We start from the raw sequence: 16,602 nt of genomic DNA on the forward strand, positions 1-16,602 counted from the left end.
GTCGATGACTGATGTTGAAAGGGAAGCACTAATAGAATTTCCTTTTCATCATCAGTTATCGACTGTCCGTCGTATTGTTTTGAATAATTTGAAATGTTTAAAAGTGCTCCATAGAACCATCTTAACAAAAAAGAACACAGGAGTCGGTGACTGAAAAACCTGGAAAATAAAATTATTAGGTCATGAGAAAGAGGTGTTTCTAATCAAAGAAACCCGGTCATCTTTACCAAACGTTTCTTGCTCAGAATACGACATCGCACTAGAACACTATCTCAGAAAATGTCACTTGATATTTACCTTTTATAGAGAGTACTCTTACGCCACTCAACGTCAAATTCAATTAAAGGAAATTTCACAAATGTGGCGGGAGTTTTCCTCAACCGTTTTGAACAGAGGAGTATATGAATATAAACTAACACTTTTACTCAGCATATTTAAAAGTGTGAAAAGAGAAGCGAGTGCATTTTCTGGTTCTTTCAGCATGTTACCTGCCAATGCAATTCAACACTAGTCAATCCTTTTTTGAGATCATTGATATAGGATGAAATTATTTTAATCCTTAAGAAACAGAACGTTATCTATTTTTCTTGTGTACTGTTCAAAACAAATATTGTGATATAATGTGTTCATGTAAACATTTAAATAACTTTCTTTCATTTACTTTAATAAAAATGTATTCACATTTCTTCAATATGTTGATTTGTACTTTATTTGCATTTTACTTCTTACTATTAACTGATGTCATCTATTTCTAGAGTCAAATATATAAAGGGTCTGCGAGTCGTTGACGCCTCAGTTATGCCCACAATAACATCTGGCAATACCAATGTTCCAACAATGATGATAGCTGAAAAAGCCTCCGATATGATTAAAAGCACAATAAACTGCTATGCACATAATCCAGATAAATGGACCTGGACGCGGCATACCGACTTTTCCAACAGTGAGGAAGTTGATCCAACCATTTCGGAGAATCCTGTGAATGCGTTACCGCAGGATGCAAATCAAAAAGTGATTAGAGATCATCCGCCCGATACACTGGAAGAAGCCTGGGATAAAAATTCGCAAATTATTCTCCCGTGGAATAAGGAAATTACGGATAATAAAATGTTTCTTTAATTGCAATCAAAATTCCAAGTGAAGTTTGTTTCTTATTGGTAATTGCTCTCTAGATCATAATCAACTGAGGTCTATTCTGAAAGGTGCTTCACTGAACTCTTTTTTTTTTTTTTTTTTTTTTTTTTTTAGGAGAATGAAGATAACTATGCTCTTGATGGAAATGCGAAGACCAAAACTTTCTTGTCAACTACAAATCAGCCAATTCCATATAAAAGGGAATATATAAATAGAAGTCCTTTTAGAAAAAATCACAACAGACAGTAATTAAGAGAATCTGGAAATATGTTATGATTATTTTTAAGTTTAAAGCTGGAGGCATCCATGATCCTTTAGCAGTTGTGGCTCATATGCAAGAATGAATAACTAATTCTCCTGCAAATGCCAGATTCATTCTGTTATTACATTTCGTCTGGCTAAGGGACAAAATACAAGTGAATTTCATCTTACATTGTTTCTTGGCTATGGAAAAGGCTACACGGATGTCAGAGTTGGGCTTAAAAAGTATTGGAAGTTTTAAGATGCCCGCTCCGTGATGAGAAAGATTAATGAGGGAAGTGGGAACTGACAAAGCTGTTGAAACAAATCGCAAAGTGGTTTAGCGAGTCCATCTACATTATTCTCTTGTTAACTTTTGGTTTGTATCTTAATATTCCTCAAATTTTATAACTAGTTGACCAATAACAAGTTTCTAAAATAACAAGTTTCTAAAATGAAGGCATACAAAAACTGGTGACTTGTCATAGTTTTTATTTAGGAAAGCAAATGGATAGAGAAATAATAGCGTATCTATCTAACTTTTGTACGTATTAAAACATTTTCCCTCATTTTTATTTAATTAATTTTAATTTATTTAATTAATTAATAATTTCCTCATTTTTATTTTTACGGTACATAAATAAAAATAGACCGCGTATTCAAAGCAGTCTCTCAGATATATAGGAAAACAAAAATGCTGTAAGCAAAACTTACTATAAGCAAAAAGAAATATTTCAACCTTTAGAAATTATTCTATCTGAAGTGGAGAGCGATTAACAATAGATATAGCTATTTTGTGTAACATCAAGTGGAAATTACCAAAGACTATTTCTTCTCCTCTTCAGTGAGACTGCCGACTGCTCCCACTCATCCAGAATTAGCTGAAACGAATTAATGTATTTATTATTTTTCTTTGAAATGCTGATAAAAATTTGCGTGTGCTCCTTATTACTTATATAAATGATCTTAATCGGGTACAGACGAACATAAATGGATACATTTTGTGGGCTAATGCAGCCTAATTGTACCACATATAAGATTAATGAAGTAAGAAAATTCGAAATATAATGAAGAAGTGGACAGTCCTTGCCCCAGCAGCAAAACATCATCCTGAACAGTCAAAAGAACCTGAATCATTAGAAGAATAAAACATAGGCATGAATAATACCTGCTGTTGCAAACTAATAAGACTGAATCTTTATTGCTGAATAAAATAAAAGGGGAAGAAAATGTATGGAATTTTCCCCTTCCTTACTGTGTGCCTTCGTGATGTAACTGTTAGTACATCAGATTAACAATCGGAAGGTCGGGAGATCGAATTCCAGTACAGGCATAGTTGCTTTCTCATAATTCTTGCTTCACAAATTCCAAGTTGTACAGACATTAGGCATTTTTTGAAAGCAGGAGATGTGAAAAATGAGCAATGCCCTCACGGGGACTCGAACCACGGACCTCTCGAATACGCGCCGAGCGTGCTGACCACTACAGCACGAAGGCATACTAAGAAGGCGGAAAAAATACCTTATAAAATTTCTATAAATCTCGTTCGATAAAAAAAAGTAGTAGGCGATAATTTGTCACCACCTGAATTCGGCGACTGGGGTCTCCACTCTCAGTTTCTCTTTTAGAAGGAAGAGCATTTGTTTTTGAATGTCAAAAGGAAAATGTCACAGAAAAATGCCAAAATATGAAAAAAAGGGGTACGCAGAGAGAAACTTGATTATTTTTCATTCTTTTAACCTTCAGTTTCTGTTATCTGTCAGCTACAGAGACAGTCTGGTTGACAAAAATGAATCCATTAAAAATAAGTACAAAAACATTTATAATTTTAAATAGACCATATTGTACAAGCAAGTATGATTATTTTGTTCCCATATTTAGAATAAAAGGCTGAAAGTTTTAAAGAGTAGAATACTGTACTGTCAAAAAATAAATTTAAATTTAAAAAAAAAATGCAGTGAAAATGTTTTTCATTAATAATTACCATGCAATTTCGACTGCGTACAATATTCGATGACATTAAAATACATACAGTGTTCAAACACTTTATCTTTTTTAATACGGTGCTGTTATGTTATTTACGCAGTACCTAAAATAACTAAAAATTGCCTTGTTACAGTGGAATGTGTACTACATTTTTTTTAATTACGCTGTAGATAAGACTATAACATGACATTTTATTTTAAATTAAGATAAAATAAAGGCGCTGTCGAAGAGTAAGATTTTTTTTATGTTTATTGTGCTGTCGATGTAGATTGTTTTAGGTAAATAATAAATGTAGTTTTTCTATACACAACAGAAAGCTAAAACAAACTAGCCGTAATAAAATGACAAATTGTCAGTTCTAATCTTAATTTTTATATATATACTACTCGTGCTATACGAAAGTACTAAGAGATCTTAGTTGTCAAATTCATGTATCCTATGCACGTAAGAAGTTTCTGTTATTCACCTGTTCTTTTATCCATCACGATGACTCTCTCGAGACTGATGGAAATCAAAGGGCCATCACATTACACTTTGAACAAAATTTAAAAAGAAATATGTAGAAAGACATGCAATCTATAAGCTATTACAAAATTTCATCATAGCCTAATAAACCAAAATAAAAATTTCCTCATTTATTTTGGATGAAGATAACAGCGTACTTAAGTAATTGGAGTTGAACTTATGCAATCGGTGTATTCCCAATGGTTGAAACTGAAACGGCATTTATATATATGTTACGGTGAAACACCGAAATCTGGAGAATGTCGACTTTCACCGGTGAATGTCAACATTCACATAGTCGCTTGGTGTATGTCCGAAATATTCTCCAAATACTCTTATTTCCGACTTACACCGGTAAATGTCGACATTCATCATGTACTAATGGTGAATGTTGAACATATAAGAATATTATATTTTCTTCTCCGAATTTCAGTTGCAAAAAAACGCACTTGAGATTTAAAATAAGAACTTAAGAATATAAGAACTTAAAACACACAGTACATTCAAAATGAAAAGGAAAATAGAAGTTAAAACTTACTTAATTATACAGTACGTTCTAAATGAGAAAATAAAATAATAGTAATAAAAAACTTATTTAATAGTAATAAAAAACTTACTAAATTGTGTGATTCAAATCTTATGTATTGCAACAATTTAAACTATTATAACACTTTATGACCTCTCTTTTCGACCTACACCAGAGCATATCTGCGATTGTCGACATATACCGGTGAGGGTCCGAATGTAAAAGAATGTAATGCAATATTCGATCTTTCACCGACGTATTTGGTGAATGTTGACATTCTCCAATTTCGGTCTTTCACGGTAACATATACATTGCCCTCCAAAAATTAAGGAACAGGATGCTTTTTCAAAGCTCACCATTACAAAAATGTCAGTAACGTTTAAATTCACAATTCATATGCATGACAGTAACGAAGTTTAAGAAAATATATGCGAAAACAATACCTACCCCTTTTATTTTATAGAAATGAATATTTATATAGGAGTTTGAGAAAAATGCAAAAATTGTAATTTTTGTGCACGAGTGTTGATCTTCAGTTGTTATTACAGTTTCATGGACAATATCCATGAGAGTCTATCAATGTCAGGAGAAGTCATTTGCCCGATTCGTTGAGGTGGCGGGCGATCGGATGGAGGGAAATAGGGATGTCACAAGCTGATGCTGCTAGACGTCGCAATGTCTCTCGTAGTGTGGTCCACCGACAATGGAATCAGTCTGAATACGACGATTCTGTGTCTAGAAGACAAGTTCCAGGCAGACCTAGAGTTACAACATCTGCGGGAGACCGTTATTTAGCTCTTTCGGCCCTAAGGAAGAGTAGCATTACTGTGCCTCAGCTCATAGCAGATCATTTAGAGGCAACAGAAACAAGAATATCAGCTACTACAGTGCTCATATGCCTGCACAATGCAGGTCTGTATGCAAGACGACCAGTTATTTGTGTCCACTTGACCCGAGTACACAGAGGTGCCCGTTTATGTTGGGCAAGAGAACATATCTCCTGGTCCAGTCAACAATGGGCGTCTGTTCTCTTCACAGACGAGTCTAGGCTCATATTGGAGAGTGATTCGGGTCGTCAGGTGATCTGGAGGGAACAACGCACCAGATACAACCAATCTCACATTTTGGAAGGACACAGTTACAGAGATGGTGGAATAAGGATCTCTCTCGGTGGTCACACTTACCTGTGTGTGTTTCATACAGGAACTTTGACCGGTGTGAGATATCGAGACGAGATTCTTGATCAATATGTCCGCCCATATGCCGCTGCTATTGGTCCTGGATTTCTTCTGATGGACGATAATGCGCGACCGCACCGAACTCAGGTTACTGAAGAATATCTTGAGGGTCACGATATGGAGCAGATGGAACGGCCAGCTCAATCTCCAAACCTGAATCCGATAGAGCATTTTGAGACTACCTTGGAGACAAGTTGCTGCTTTAAGTCCTCCTCCAAAAGCCTAAAGAAGCACGAAACTGTGCGCCATGTAATGTTGTATATAACATAAATGTGTGTAATCTGAAATGCTAGAAATTATCACAGCGAATAATGAATGTCTAACGAAGCATGTACTTGTGTACCATGTAATATTTTATGTAATTTAACAGTATGTAACCTGCAACGCTTGAATCAGAAAATTTGTGTCTGCCGGTAGCTTTTTTTTCCATCGGGATGCCATTAATACGTTAGGCACCACAGCCTTAGGCCAGATGTCATCTCGACGACGAGAAGTAACGAGAAGGTAGTCAGATGAGCTTGAACATGGATTACTCCGTGCCCGGTCGTTCCTTCCCATTTTACTGACCGACAACTTAATTGACAGCATAGAACGTCACTGCCGCTAATGTATTGCAGCTAGGGGTGGACACATTCCTTCCATTTTTTTAATGTTACCACATCATTATCCTTCAAAAAAACGTGATATACTGTTTCTCCAAGGCTGGATTTCTCTGCCAAGAGTGCAATTTTTAGTTGCAATTCATGTTTTATGTCAAACTCTAGAAACATTCTGTGTCGCATTCATTAAAGAACTGTTTAGTGAACATGTCCTAAAAATTTCTTGTTTCTGTGTTGCTTCATTCTCAAATTAGACACAAAAAACATGCTGTTCCTTAACTTTTGGAGGGCAGTGTATATATATACTTTACATATGTAATGATTAGGTGGTACCGATGACTTGTTGATTCCCAGCTGAGCACATAAAATGGCAGAACCGTTAGATATCTTGAAGATTAGAAGATGTTGGCGTTGTAACAATTTGGAGAGAGACACGGCAAAGGATTCGAACATAATTTGCATTTCTTGTTAAAGAAATTCCGAAACGATAATCTGATTCACGGATCAGTTTACCACATTTGGAGTTCAGCACACACAAGACAATGAATAATTCTTTGTTTCAGAGCTAGCGGCAGCAGCAGGTAGGCAGTGCAAACTCACAGCGGGTAAAAAAAGAAAAGAGACTGCGCAACAGTGGTACTTATATTAATTTTTTTTCAGTCCGATAGGCTGAGAAATATACGCAATGCAGAAGATGGCATAATGCGGAATTAGTCTTCAGACATGACGCAGTTCAGAAAATGTTGTTACTATTTTTAGAATACGGGGGGGGGACCAACCTAAAAAGATGAATTAAGAGGCTGCTATTAATTTAAAGCATAATTTATAGTTACATATTTTTCTCTTGCGTATGTGTATTATATTACCAAAAAGTTACTTAGTTTAATTATATGCACAAAAAATGAAACATTTTGAAGAAATTTGAATAATTGGTCTCCCTTATAATTATTTCAATACGTGTCAAAATCTTACATCAGAAAACGAAGAAACACAAGTCAAAGATCATAATCACTGAGATTAGAATCTAAATTTGATTTTACTAGTAATTCATGTTTTTCCCCCACTCTAAATTTTTCGCACGACAGTTCCTCATTTCTCTTAACTTTCATGTACTAGTTTGGCTTATTTTCAGCTATAACATTTTAAAAATGTTTCATAAAAGTACAAAAATTTTACAGATAATTCTGTTATGCTCTAGTTTCAGTTTACCATCATCTTTTCACGTTACTACTTACTAATATTGTTACGAAATGCCCATCTGCGGAAAGACAGCTTCCCCGCAAATTGGGTTTAGGGTTGCCAAAAAGTGGCAAGGAAAGGCAGGGTTGCCAGATCTGGCGCGAAAATTGCACACATTTGGCGACAAAATTGGCGATGTGCCATAGACTGAGCGGGAACATTCTAGTCTAGAGCGAATTCTTACCGTTATACTCGAAAATGTTCTCGAAGGTAGGTCAAAAGATATATATACCATGCTTTTACCCGGCGTAGTTTATCTGCTTGGCTGGATTCCTGGGCTGCTTCCATTCAGTGTCAGAATCATCAGCTTTCATTGTAGATTCTCCATTAGGCTTCAGCTTTTTCTTCTCTTGATCGCCACCGTTCTGGGAAAGCTCCACAGCTCGCAGGTCAATCTGATTCTGCTTCAAATTTTCTCCAATAATTTCTTTGAATCTGGTTGGCTCCATTTTAGATAACAGGATTCGCAGATGTTCATCCGAAAACGTTTGCCGAGTAGAAGTAGTGAGTCCTTTTTTTTGGAGGTACAGGATCCAGAAATTGCTTAGCCCTTTGTATTCGCTGATTTCTTCATAGCCTCCGTAACTAAGAAATCTTCTTTTCGATTTGGGAGCGGTTGCGATTTCGTTGAGATAGAAGAGTTTAGCAAGCCCTTCTCACTCATCTCATCCTCACTAATATCAGTCGATGTCCTATAAAAGGACATTTCTTAATGCACCCGAGGGCACAGCAGCAATGAAAAATATTTCAGTACTGTACAGAAGAACTGCACTAGCAAACAAAATAACTGAACAATGCTGACCGCCTACTTGACTGGGTCAGCAGAAAAATCAAATATCAGAGCGCATCCAAAAGCGTACTACACGTTCAGCATTTCAGCACTCGAATTCTCTGAATCCCAAGTCCATATCTTGCTTTGCCAGGAAAAACAAATTGCAAATCCTGCTTTGTCAGAAAATAATAATAACTTGAAGGAAAACTATTTACATATTTACATTCACCACCAGGAAGCATTGTAACTTACTGTATGAGGCCTTTTGATAACACTTTCTATTGTTCGTTCATAATTAATTAATTCTTGAATAGCTATATAAGGTGAATTCCTAATGCTTTCGAAAAAATTATGAGCATTAATTAATATCTGATCATATATGGTCTTGAATTTCAGATCATTATGAATTTGTGATTTTCTGACATATCATGAAGCATTTATAATGGATCTGAGAATTTTATTCTGTAGTACATTAATTTTGACTGTTTATGTTTTGTTAGCAGTAACCCAAGCTGAGACGGCATACAGTAGGAATGGGTGAATTAATGTAACATGCAGAGTTCTCTTGACTTTAATTTTTAAGCTTTGATTTTTCTCCTCTTAAGGCTGTAAAGTTCCATAAAGGCTTCATTAGCTTTATTTAAAATAGGGATAACATGTTCTATAAATGAAAGGGTCTTATCCACTGTGTCTCCTAAGTATTTGTATGAGTTTGCAGTAGGAAGGGTAACATTATCAATTTTAATATCCATTTCTACACTCATATATCTTTTATAGCGTCTAAAAAGTACAGCACAGTGTTTGTTTGAATTAAAATTTATCTGCCAGTCCTTTCACCATTTGACAGCAATGTTAACTTTGAATTGTAGGTGTTTTTTTTTTTTTTTTTTTTTTTTTTTTTTTTGTTGCAATTTGAAGGTTAATGGAGCTGGTAAGAATCACAGTGTCATCTGCATATTTGAAAACCCTAGAATCCAGAGGGTTAGGTAAATCATTAATGTAAATACTGAAAAATTTCGGGACTAAATCACTTCCTTGTAGGACCCTACTAAATATTATCTTCTTGGTAGAGAGTGCATCTCCACGGTGCCACTTGTAAAGTTCTTTTTACTTTCGTGAGCGAAGTAAAGGAAGTATTGTAACTGCGAAAATTTTGGGGTGTCATATTTCAACGAAAATATACCTTTTAACCGCTATCAAATGCAATTGAACGATGGTTTTGAGTAGCATCTGTATGTAAAGACAGATTAAAGGACTCCTTTTTTCTAGAATGGGTTGCGAAAAGGATTTAAATTGATTTAGAAGAGATTTTTTCCCGTGATGTACGTACGTATGTATGTATGTATGTAAATCGCGTATCTCAAAAAGGAATAGCCTCAGAACGTTGAAACTTTGTATATAAGGCTGTTATAACATGCAGTTTTGCACCTCCCTTTTTGGTTGCAATCTGGCGCACCAAAAGCGTGTATATATATACCCATTCTGTTACTCGGCTCCGTGAATGTTGGTTTATTGTGCATTTTTTGCTTTAAAGTGATTGAATTATTTTGTTTTTATCTTCCGGTTAAGGTTTTTATGACTTTAGTTAATCTGCAAGCAATAGTTGTAGAATTATCAACAATTTAAAAGTTGTTTAAGTTCGGCTAAGCCTAATTTTTTTACTATAGCACTATAGCAGTCATATTTGCTTACATTTGAAACTTAGCAGAATAGTGAATCAGTTTCTGCACCTTCAGTGTCTTTTAGCCAAGTGGAACCAAAAGTAAACTTTTAGTTTTATGCACCGAAATAGCTGCCTTCGTCCTCTGGCTGAATTGCTTTTTTTTTTTTTTTTTTTTTTTCGTTAGCCTAAAACGGCAATTTGCCCTGATGGGCTATTAATTTCGTTTCGAAGTTGTTGAAAATAACATGATCATGTCATCTATGACGATTGTCTGTTTGCAATCGTCTGATATCTTTTTCTCAGCAAGCCTTACCATAAATGTTTATGTAAATAACTATTTAGAATTCGGAATGTAACGGATATTTTTTGCTTACTATGCTAGCTTATTCTTTATTCGTTTTCTTGGATTACCTGATTAATTATACTTGGATTATATTCGACTCTAATATGTTTATGTATGAGATGTGGATAAAAATAAGAAAATCTTGGACAACATGGTCTTTAATGCAAGAATCAGGTTTATTGTTTAGTGTGATATAATATTTTTTTTAGCACAAAGGGCGTTAGCTCAGAAGGGCTATTAATTTCGTTTTGACATTTTGCTTCGATAGACTTTCGGCGTTGATTCACTTTTCAAACTGTTGCCATCAACTATTACAGCCCTGTATTATATTTAAAGAAATTAAATAATGACGAATCTACAAAAATGTATGTATATTTCTCGCATTGTGATAAAACAACGGTACCTAGAGCCATCAAATTTTGAATAACGTAATACTCCAGCGAATATGGGCATCTGGAAGCCCTAATTTGGAATTTGGAATTTGTTTTATTATCTATTTCCTATTTCGTCGGACATTAAAAACTTTTTGATTAAGAAACTCAACGATTTCAAAGCGAGAAATGGCAATTTATCGGGAAAAAAAAAAAAAAAAACTTTTTTATCTCCAGCGCGCGAGATTGTGTATCGGGAATTCTAAAGATATGCTCTTTTTAAAATTATTTTGCGATATTGCTGTTGAACTGAATTTTATGGTTTAAGTGCGAAGAAGATGATATTTAATAAATAAAGGTAACACACAAAACGTTAAAAGAACACCCCTTTGGGTGTAATGTAAATCTAAAAGCTTTCAGATTTTTTATACTTTTTAGTCCAAAGGGATTTGAGTCCCGAAGGACTATTATTTTCGTTTTGTCATTTTGAGTCGGACTACTATAAATGTCGGTTCACTTTTCAAAGTGTTGCCACAAAATGTTAGAGTCCTGCATTTATATTTGAATAAATTAAATAATGAAAAATCTGCATAAATGTATGTATATTTCTCGCATTGTGATAAAACAACGGTATCTAGAGCCATCCATTCTTGAATGACGTAATCCTACTGCGAATATGGGCATCTTAAATCACAAATTTGAAATTTGGAATTTGTTTTATTATCGATTTCATATTTTCTAAAACTTTAACGAATTTTTGAGTAACAAACTGAACAAATGCTCATTTTAAAATTATTTTGCGACATTGCTATTGAACTAAATTTTATGGTTTAAGTGCAAAGAACATGATATTTAATAAGTAAAAATAACACACAAAACGTTAAAAAAACGCCCCTTTATACGTAATTTAAAATCTGAAACATTTCAGATTTAAAAAAAAAAAAAAAAAAATTGTTTCCGTGATGTTGCTGTTGAATTGAATTTTACGGTTTAAGTGTGAAGAATATGATATAAATAAATGTAACACATAAAACCTGAAAGAAAAGCCCCTTTAGGCGTAATATAAAATCTGAAAAACTTTCAATTTTTTTTTCTTTTTATATATATTTCAATTTTTAATAAAGATATTTGAAGGTTTTATGTATTTTGCCTTGTTAGGAAGTGAGAACTGAATTAATTGAATGATAAATATATCTCGAATGAAATTCGAGGATTAAATGAAATGCAGCAAAAATGCGTACAATTTAATATTATATACAAGGAAGTCATAGGATGTATTTATCAGATTTTGTTTTAAGAATTAAATCATCAGGTGGATAAAACTGGAGGGTAGAAGAAAACTATTGAGCTTATGAATTAGCCCTGACTGCCGCACTCGATGGAAAGCTTTATTGCGCGGTATACAGTTGAAGATAAGAATTGAAATAAATATAATTTATACCCTTTAGTATCATATAATAATTGATGCAGAATAAAAAATGGCTTATTTTTGTCATACTTTTAGATGTTCCTAAGTGAAATTAAATACTAAAAATATATTGTAAATAAATCCGTTGTTTATCAATTTCAAATCCTGTATACCTACGGACATGATTTGTTTTTAATACTATTATTTTAAGTAATGTTATTTTATTTGTATTATTGTGAAAAATGTTCTTCATTCTGTAATGTAAACACTTTTTTAATTAGTAATAGGTAAGTTAGGAATTATTATTAATAGGTAAGTTATGAATTGCAGTTTTACAGTAGGTCATTAAAAAATAATATATAAACAACAGAATATTCTTTGCAATCATAAAAAAATTAAGTATAGAGCTATTTTATAATAATGCCTTTTAATATAAGTTAGAAAATGCCTGTTAACTATTTATTACAAATCTTTGTGGAAAAAATGTATATTAGTTAACATATGTGCTTAAAACCATCATTAGCTTTGGCAGGGTGAGATTTAAATTCTTTTAACCTTCTAACTAAATTAAGCATAAAATTCATAATTAATGTTGAACAGTTCTGTGTTACAAATTATTTTCATAACTAAAACATATAAATTTACTTTTGTATCTCTCAGGAAAATTATATATTTATTTTTGAAGAAAGAAGGACAATGTAAGTTTAACAAAAACTATGTTCTTTTATACCAACCTTCTTGAACTTAATTTTCAAGAAAACAGTTCTCCTAGAGAAGAGAGCCTGTTTCGATGATTTCATATCAAAAATTGACTTTCATAAAGATAGTAAAAAAGGCTTGCAGTTTTATTGCGAGTATTAATAATAAACAAGCAATTGGCCATAAGCAACCCTTTCACTTCAAAGATAGAATTAGCACTGATTCCAGTGTTGCAAATTCCTTTGTGTAGCATTTTTCCGGTCTACAGCACACAGGGAAAGTTACGCAAGACATCACTTTAGAAAAATACTCGGGGAACTTAAGAGCAAAATGAAAAGGGGAAGCCTATCGTGTGAAAATAGGGAAATATTTAATGCGTCTATAAGCTTAAACGAACTAAGGATATCTCCGAATTACTTAAAACCACGAATGCCCCCAGACGAGGAAGGTATTTTCACTGAACTACTAATGCACTTAGGTCCTAAAGCCTATGAAAATATTTTCCTTCTTTTCAATTTTATCTGGACGATCGGAAATCTTCCTTCTCAATGGTGCAAATCTACGTTTATTACGATCCAAAACAAAAAGGATAAAGACCCGGTTTTTATATCAAATTATAGACCAGTTTCCTTAATTAGCCCTTTGAGTAAGATCATGGAAAGGATCATTTTCAGAAGATTAAATTGGTATCTAGAAACAAAGAAGGTCCTTGAGGAAGAACAAAAGAGGAAACAAAGGAAAAGGAGACAAAGGAATACATACTTGAGGAAGACAAAGAAGGTCCTTGAGGGTTTAGAAGGTTCAGATCCACTAATCAACACGTGGCATTATTAAGCCAGTCCAGTAAGGACGCTATGGACAAAGGACAAATTTTACTATTGACTTTAAGTCAGCTCGTGTGGAAGGAAAATTTGCTTTTGAAGCTTTCAGACATCGGCATTCATTCTAACATGCATAAATAGTATTACGCCCTTCTGAATAATCGGCTTTGCAGGATTAGATACAGCAACTGCTATTCAAAATACAGAGCTCTCAAAACAGGTCTACCGCAGGAAGCAGTCTCTAGCTGCTCTCTTTTTAATATATATATTAATAATCTGGTAAGTGAACTAAAAGTGAACTCAGTGATGTCTTCTGTGACCATCAGCCGAGATAGTGGTTCGCGATGCTGACTGCTGTACCAAAGGGCCTGAGTTCGAATCCCGGAGAAGGCATGTGTGTTTGTAAATCTATAGTGTCTGTGTGGCATGAAGGGCACTCTAAATATATGGCGAACCGAAAGTCCTCTCGAGAGTTTGGCGGTAGTGAAAGAGGGTATGAGAGACTTTTGGACCTGTCCCTCCGGGGTGCTGGGTGTTCTTCTTCAACATTGGGGGAATGGAGGTGAGGAAAGTCGTACTGTCATCTATATGGTGCTCAAGGCTGTTGCCAATGACAGCTGCAATTCTGACCCCTTGCCATGACGAATTTCTTGACCTTGCTCTGATATCAAAAACTTGATCTGATGTTGCTGTCAATAGTTTGGGTTAAGCCACAAACAAAACAAATAGATATCTTCTTTTACGCTGACGATCTGGTCATCTGGACAGTGTTTCCCTAAAACACTGCAGAGCATAGTATAAACTCCATTCTAAATACAGAACTACTAATCATAGAAAATTGCACCCAAATAAACAACATGATTGCAAACCTTCATAAGACTTACGTTGAATCTTTCCCCCTGACCCACTAATCCTTCCTTCCATGACTTTTTTATGAAAGGCATTTAATCCCGATTACTGAAAATTTCAGGTAATTATGTGTAACATTCGATAGAAAACTTTCCTAGAGATCACATGCAGAGGACACAATGCGTCGAGCTTCGAGAGGACTCTCTCTTAAGGATTTTAAAAGGTTCCAAGTGCGTTTGCTCAAGAACTACTCTAAACACCACTTGTAATACCTATATTTTATTTATTTTGACATAGTGTTGTGAACTGTTAATCACTTTCTCTAAGCAAATTCTCAATAACAAACCATTTACTGTGATTATTCGGGAAAATGCTACACTTCTCTGGGAGAAAATTTTCGGAATCCGGGGATCGTTTGGGATCAGGCTTCTTTTGGGCCTGAGAGGAATACGAAGACACAAAGTGGTTTTATCTAGGAAGTTTATGATGTGATTTTAAGTTTGAGCCTAAATTTCGAGGTTGAACATTAATTACTACCACATAATCGCATTGAAAACAAGGGTTTCTCCATCCGCCTCAGACCTTGAACAAGAGTTGTTCAAAACCGAGACTAAAGAATATGTGCTCAAAGCTTTCGCATACGAAACTATAAACTCTTGCTACCCGGAAGAAGAATGATTGCGAGTGTATACTAATCTTTCTAGAATGGGTGATTTCACTGACGTCAGTGCAGGTTTTCATTGCGAATTAATTTCTTTATACAACCCATTGGCCTATATGCAACTGCTCTTGAAGGTGAAATTGCTGACATCCACTGAGCCCTGCTACAACTACAGACTCGTCTGAGGCATTTTTGAAAAGATCGTTTTCTTATCAAATTCCAGAGCCATGCTTCAAGCTACTGGCTTACAAAATGATTCCCGCTCTTCAGCTGTTAATTTTTGTTTCGATTTTCTTAACTGGCTCTCAATTAATGACAAAGAGGTATTCTTTTCCCCAAAACTTGCAGATATAAATAGAAATAAATCTGTCGCATTGTTTCGTCTTATATCCTGCCCTGACTGCCTTCGTAAGCCCCTTCAACGCATGATTCTCTTCAACTCTGCAATGGATTCTTACCCATTGTAGAGTTCAGGATAATGAGGCCACCGATTTCCTGTCTAAGAAAGGAGGATCTCCCCTACAATTCCATTAATTCAATAGTTAGGAAAGCCCTCAGAGACTTCGTTTTCCAAAAACTCGCAGATATAAATAGAAATAAATCATCGTTTAGGCAGATTCTTGAAGTACCCAAATGGCCTAGAAAGAAATCGGTCGCATTGTTTCGTCTTATATCTGGCCATGACAGTCTTCGTAAGCACCTTCAACATATGATTCTCTTCTCCCCTTCTGCAATCTTGAGGAAGACATGGACTTGCCGCATCTCCACAAATGTCCTGCTCTTCCTCGTATTTAAATTTAAGAACGGCATCGTGTGGAGAGTAACACCCTAAATTTATAGATAATTTTATATATTGATGCTAATTTTCTAGTCTTTATTTTGTATTTCATTTGATGTTCAGTATTCTTGCAACTTGCCATTAGAAATAAAAACATTGACACTGATATCTAGGTAAATTAATATCAAAAGTGACGTAAAGCAGTTATGACAAAAAAGTAGGGCAATTACTTTTGGATCTCAATTTCAGGTATGTACTAATCAATCACATTCATATTTCCGGTTATATCATCTACACATGTATTAAATAATTAGTTACTCTTGTCACTTATTCCTGGATAGTTACTATTTTACAACGTTTTGTGCTCTGAAAACTGGACTCCGGTGTTTCACCAATTCATCACAGAAGAGATAGGAAACACAAAAAACATGTAGCACTGTCATTGCCGATGCCAACAAAGTTTTATTCAGAATCCAAAATGCATGTTCAAAGACTTGGCATGCTCCGTCTGTATTACTATATCCATGGTGATGCTGCCATTGAGACCTCAAGCGAGTTGTGAATTATTTAAATCGTACGTTGAATCTGGAAATTTTGTAAGATCTGCAGAAAAGAGAAAGAGAGAAAAAAAAGAAACACAGAAATTTGAACAGACTAGAGAAAGTTCCAAATATTTGAGATTTTTGGAAAAAAAAAAAAAAAAAAAAAAAAAAAAAAAAGAACTTGAATTATTTTTAGGGTTAAAAAAGGCTTTTATTTTTGGCAATACTG

General features: G+C 34.6%; 1 protein-coding gene across 1 annotated transcript in view; it reads left to right on the forward strand.

Annotated features, from left to right (window-relative positions):
* LOC118196072 (uncharacterized) overlaps positions 1 to 3,483 on the forward strand; it is a 115,631-nt gene extending 112,148 nt beyond the window's left edge. The window contains 1 exon segment of the mRNA XM_085808804.1: positions 756 to 3,483. Coding sequence (XP_085664930.1) covers positions 756 to 1,119 — 364 coding nt within the window. The 3' untranslated portion in view covers positions 1,120 to 3,483.
* Positions 3,484 to 16,602: the final 13,119 nt, after the last annotated feature.

Source organism: Stegodyphus dumicola, chromosome X2 (assembly GCF_044657685.1).
Source record: "Stegodyphus dumicola isolate Sdum_Otavi_A_Nest chromosome X2, ASM4465768v1".
In the NCBI taxonomy this organism is placed as follows: Eukaryota; Metazoa; Arthropoda; class Arachnida; order Araneae; family Eresidae; genus Stegodyphus; species Stegodyphus dumicola.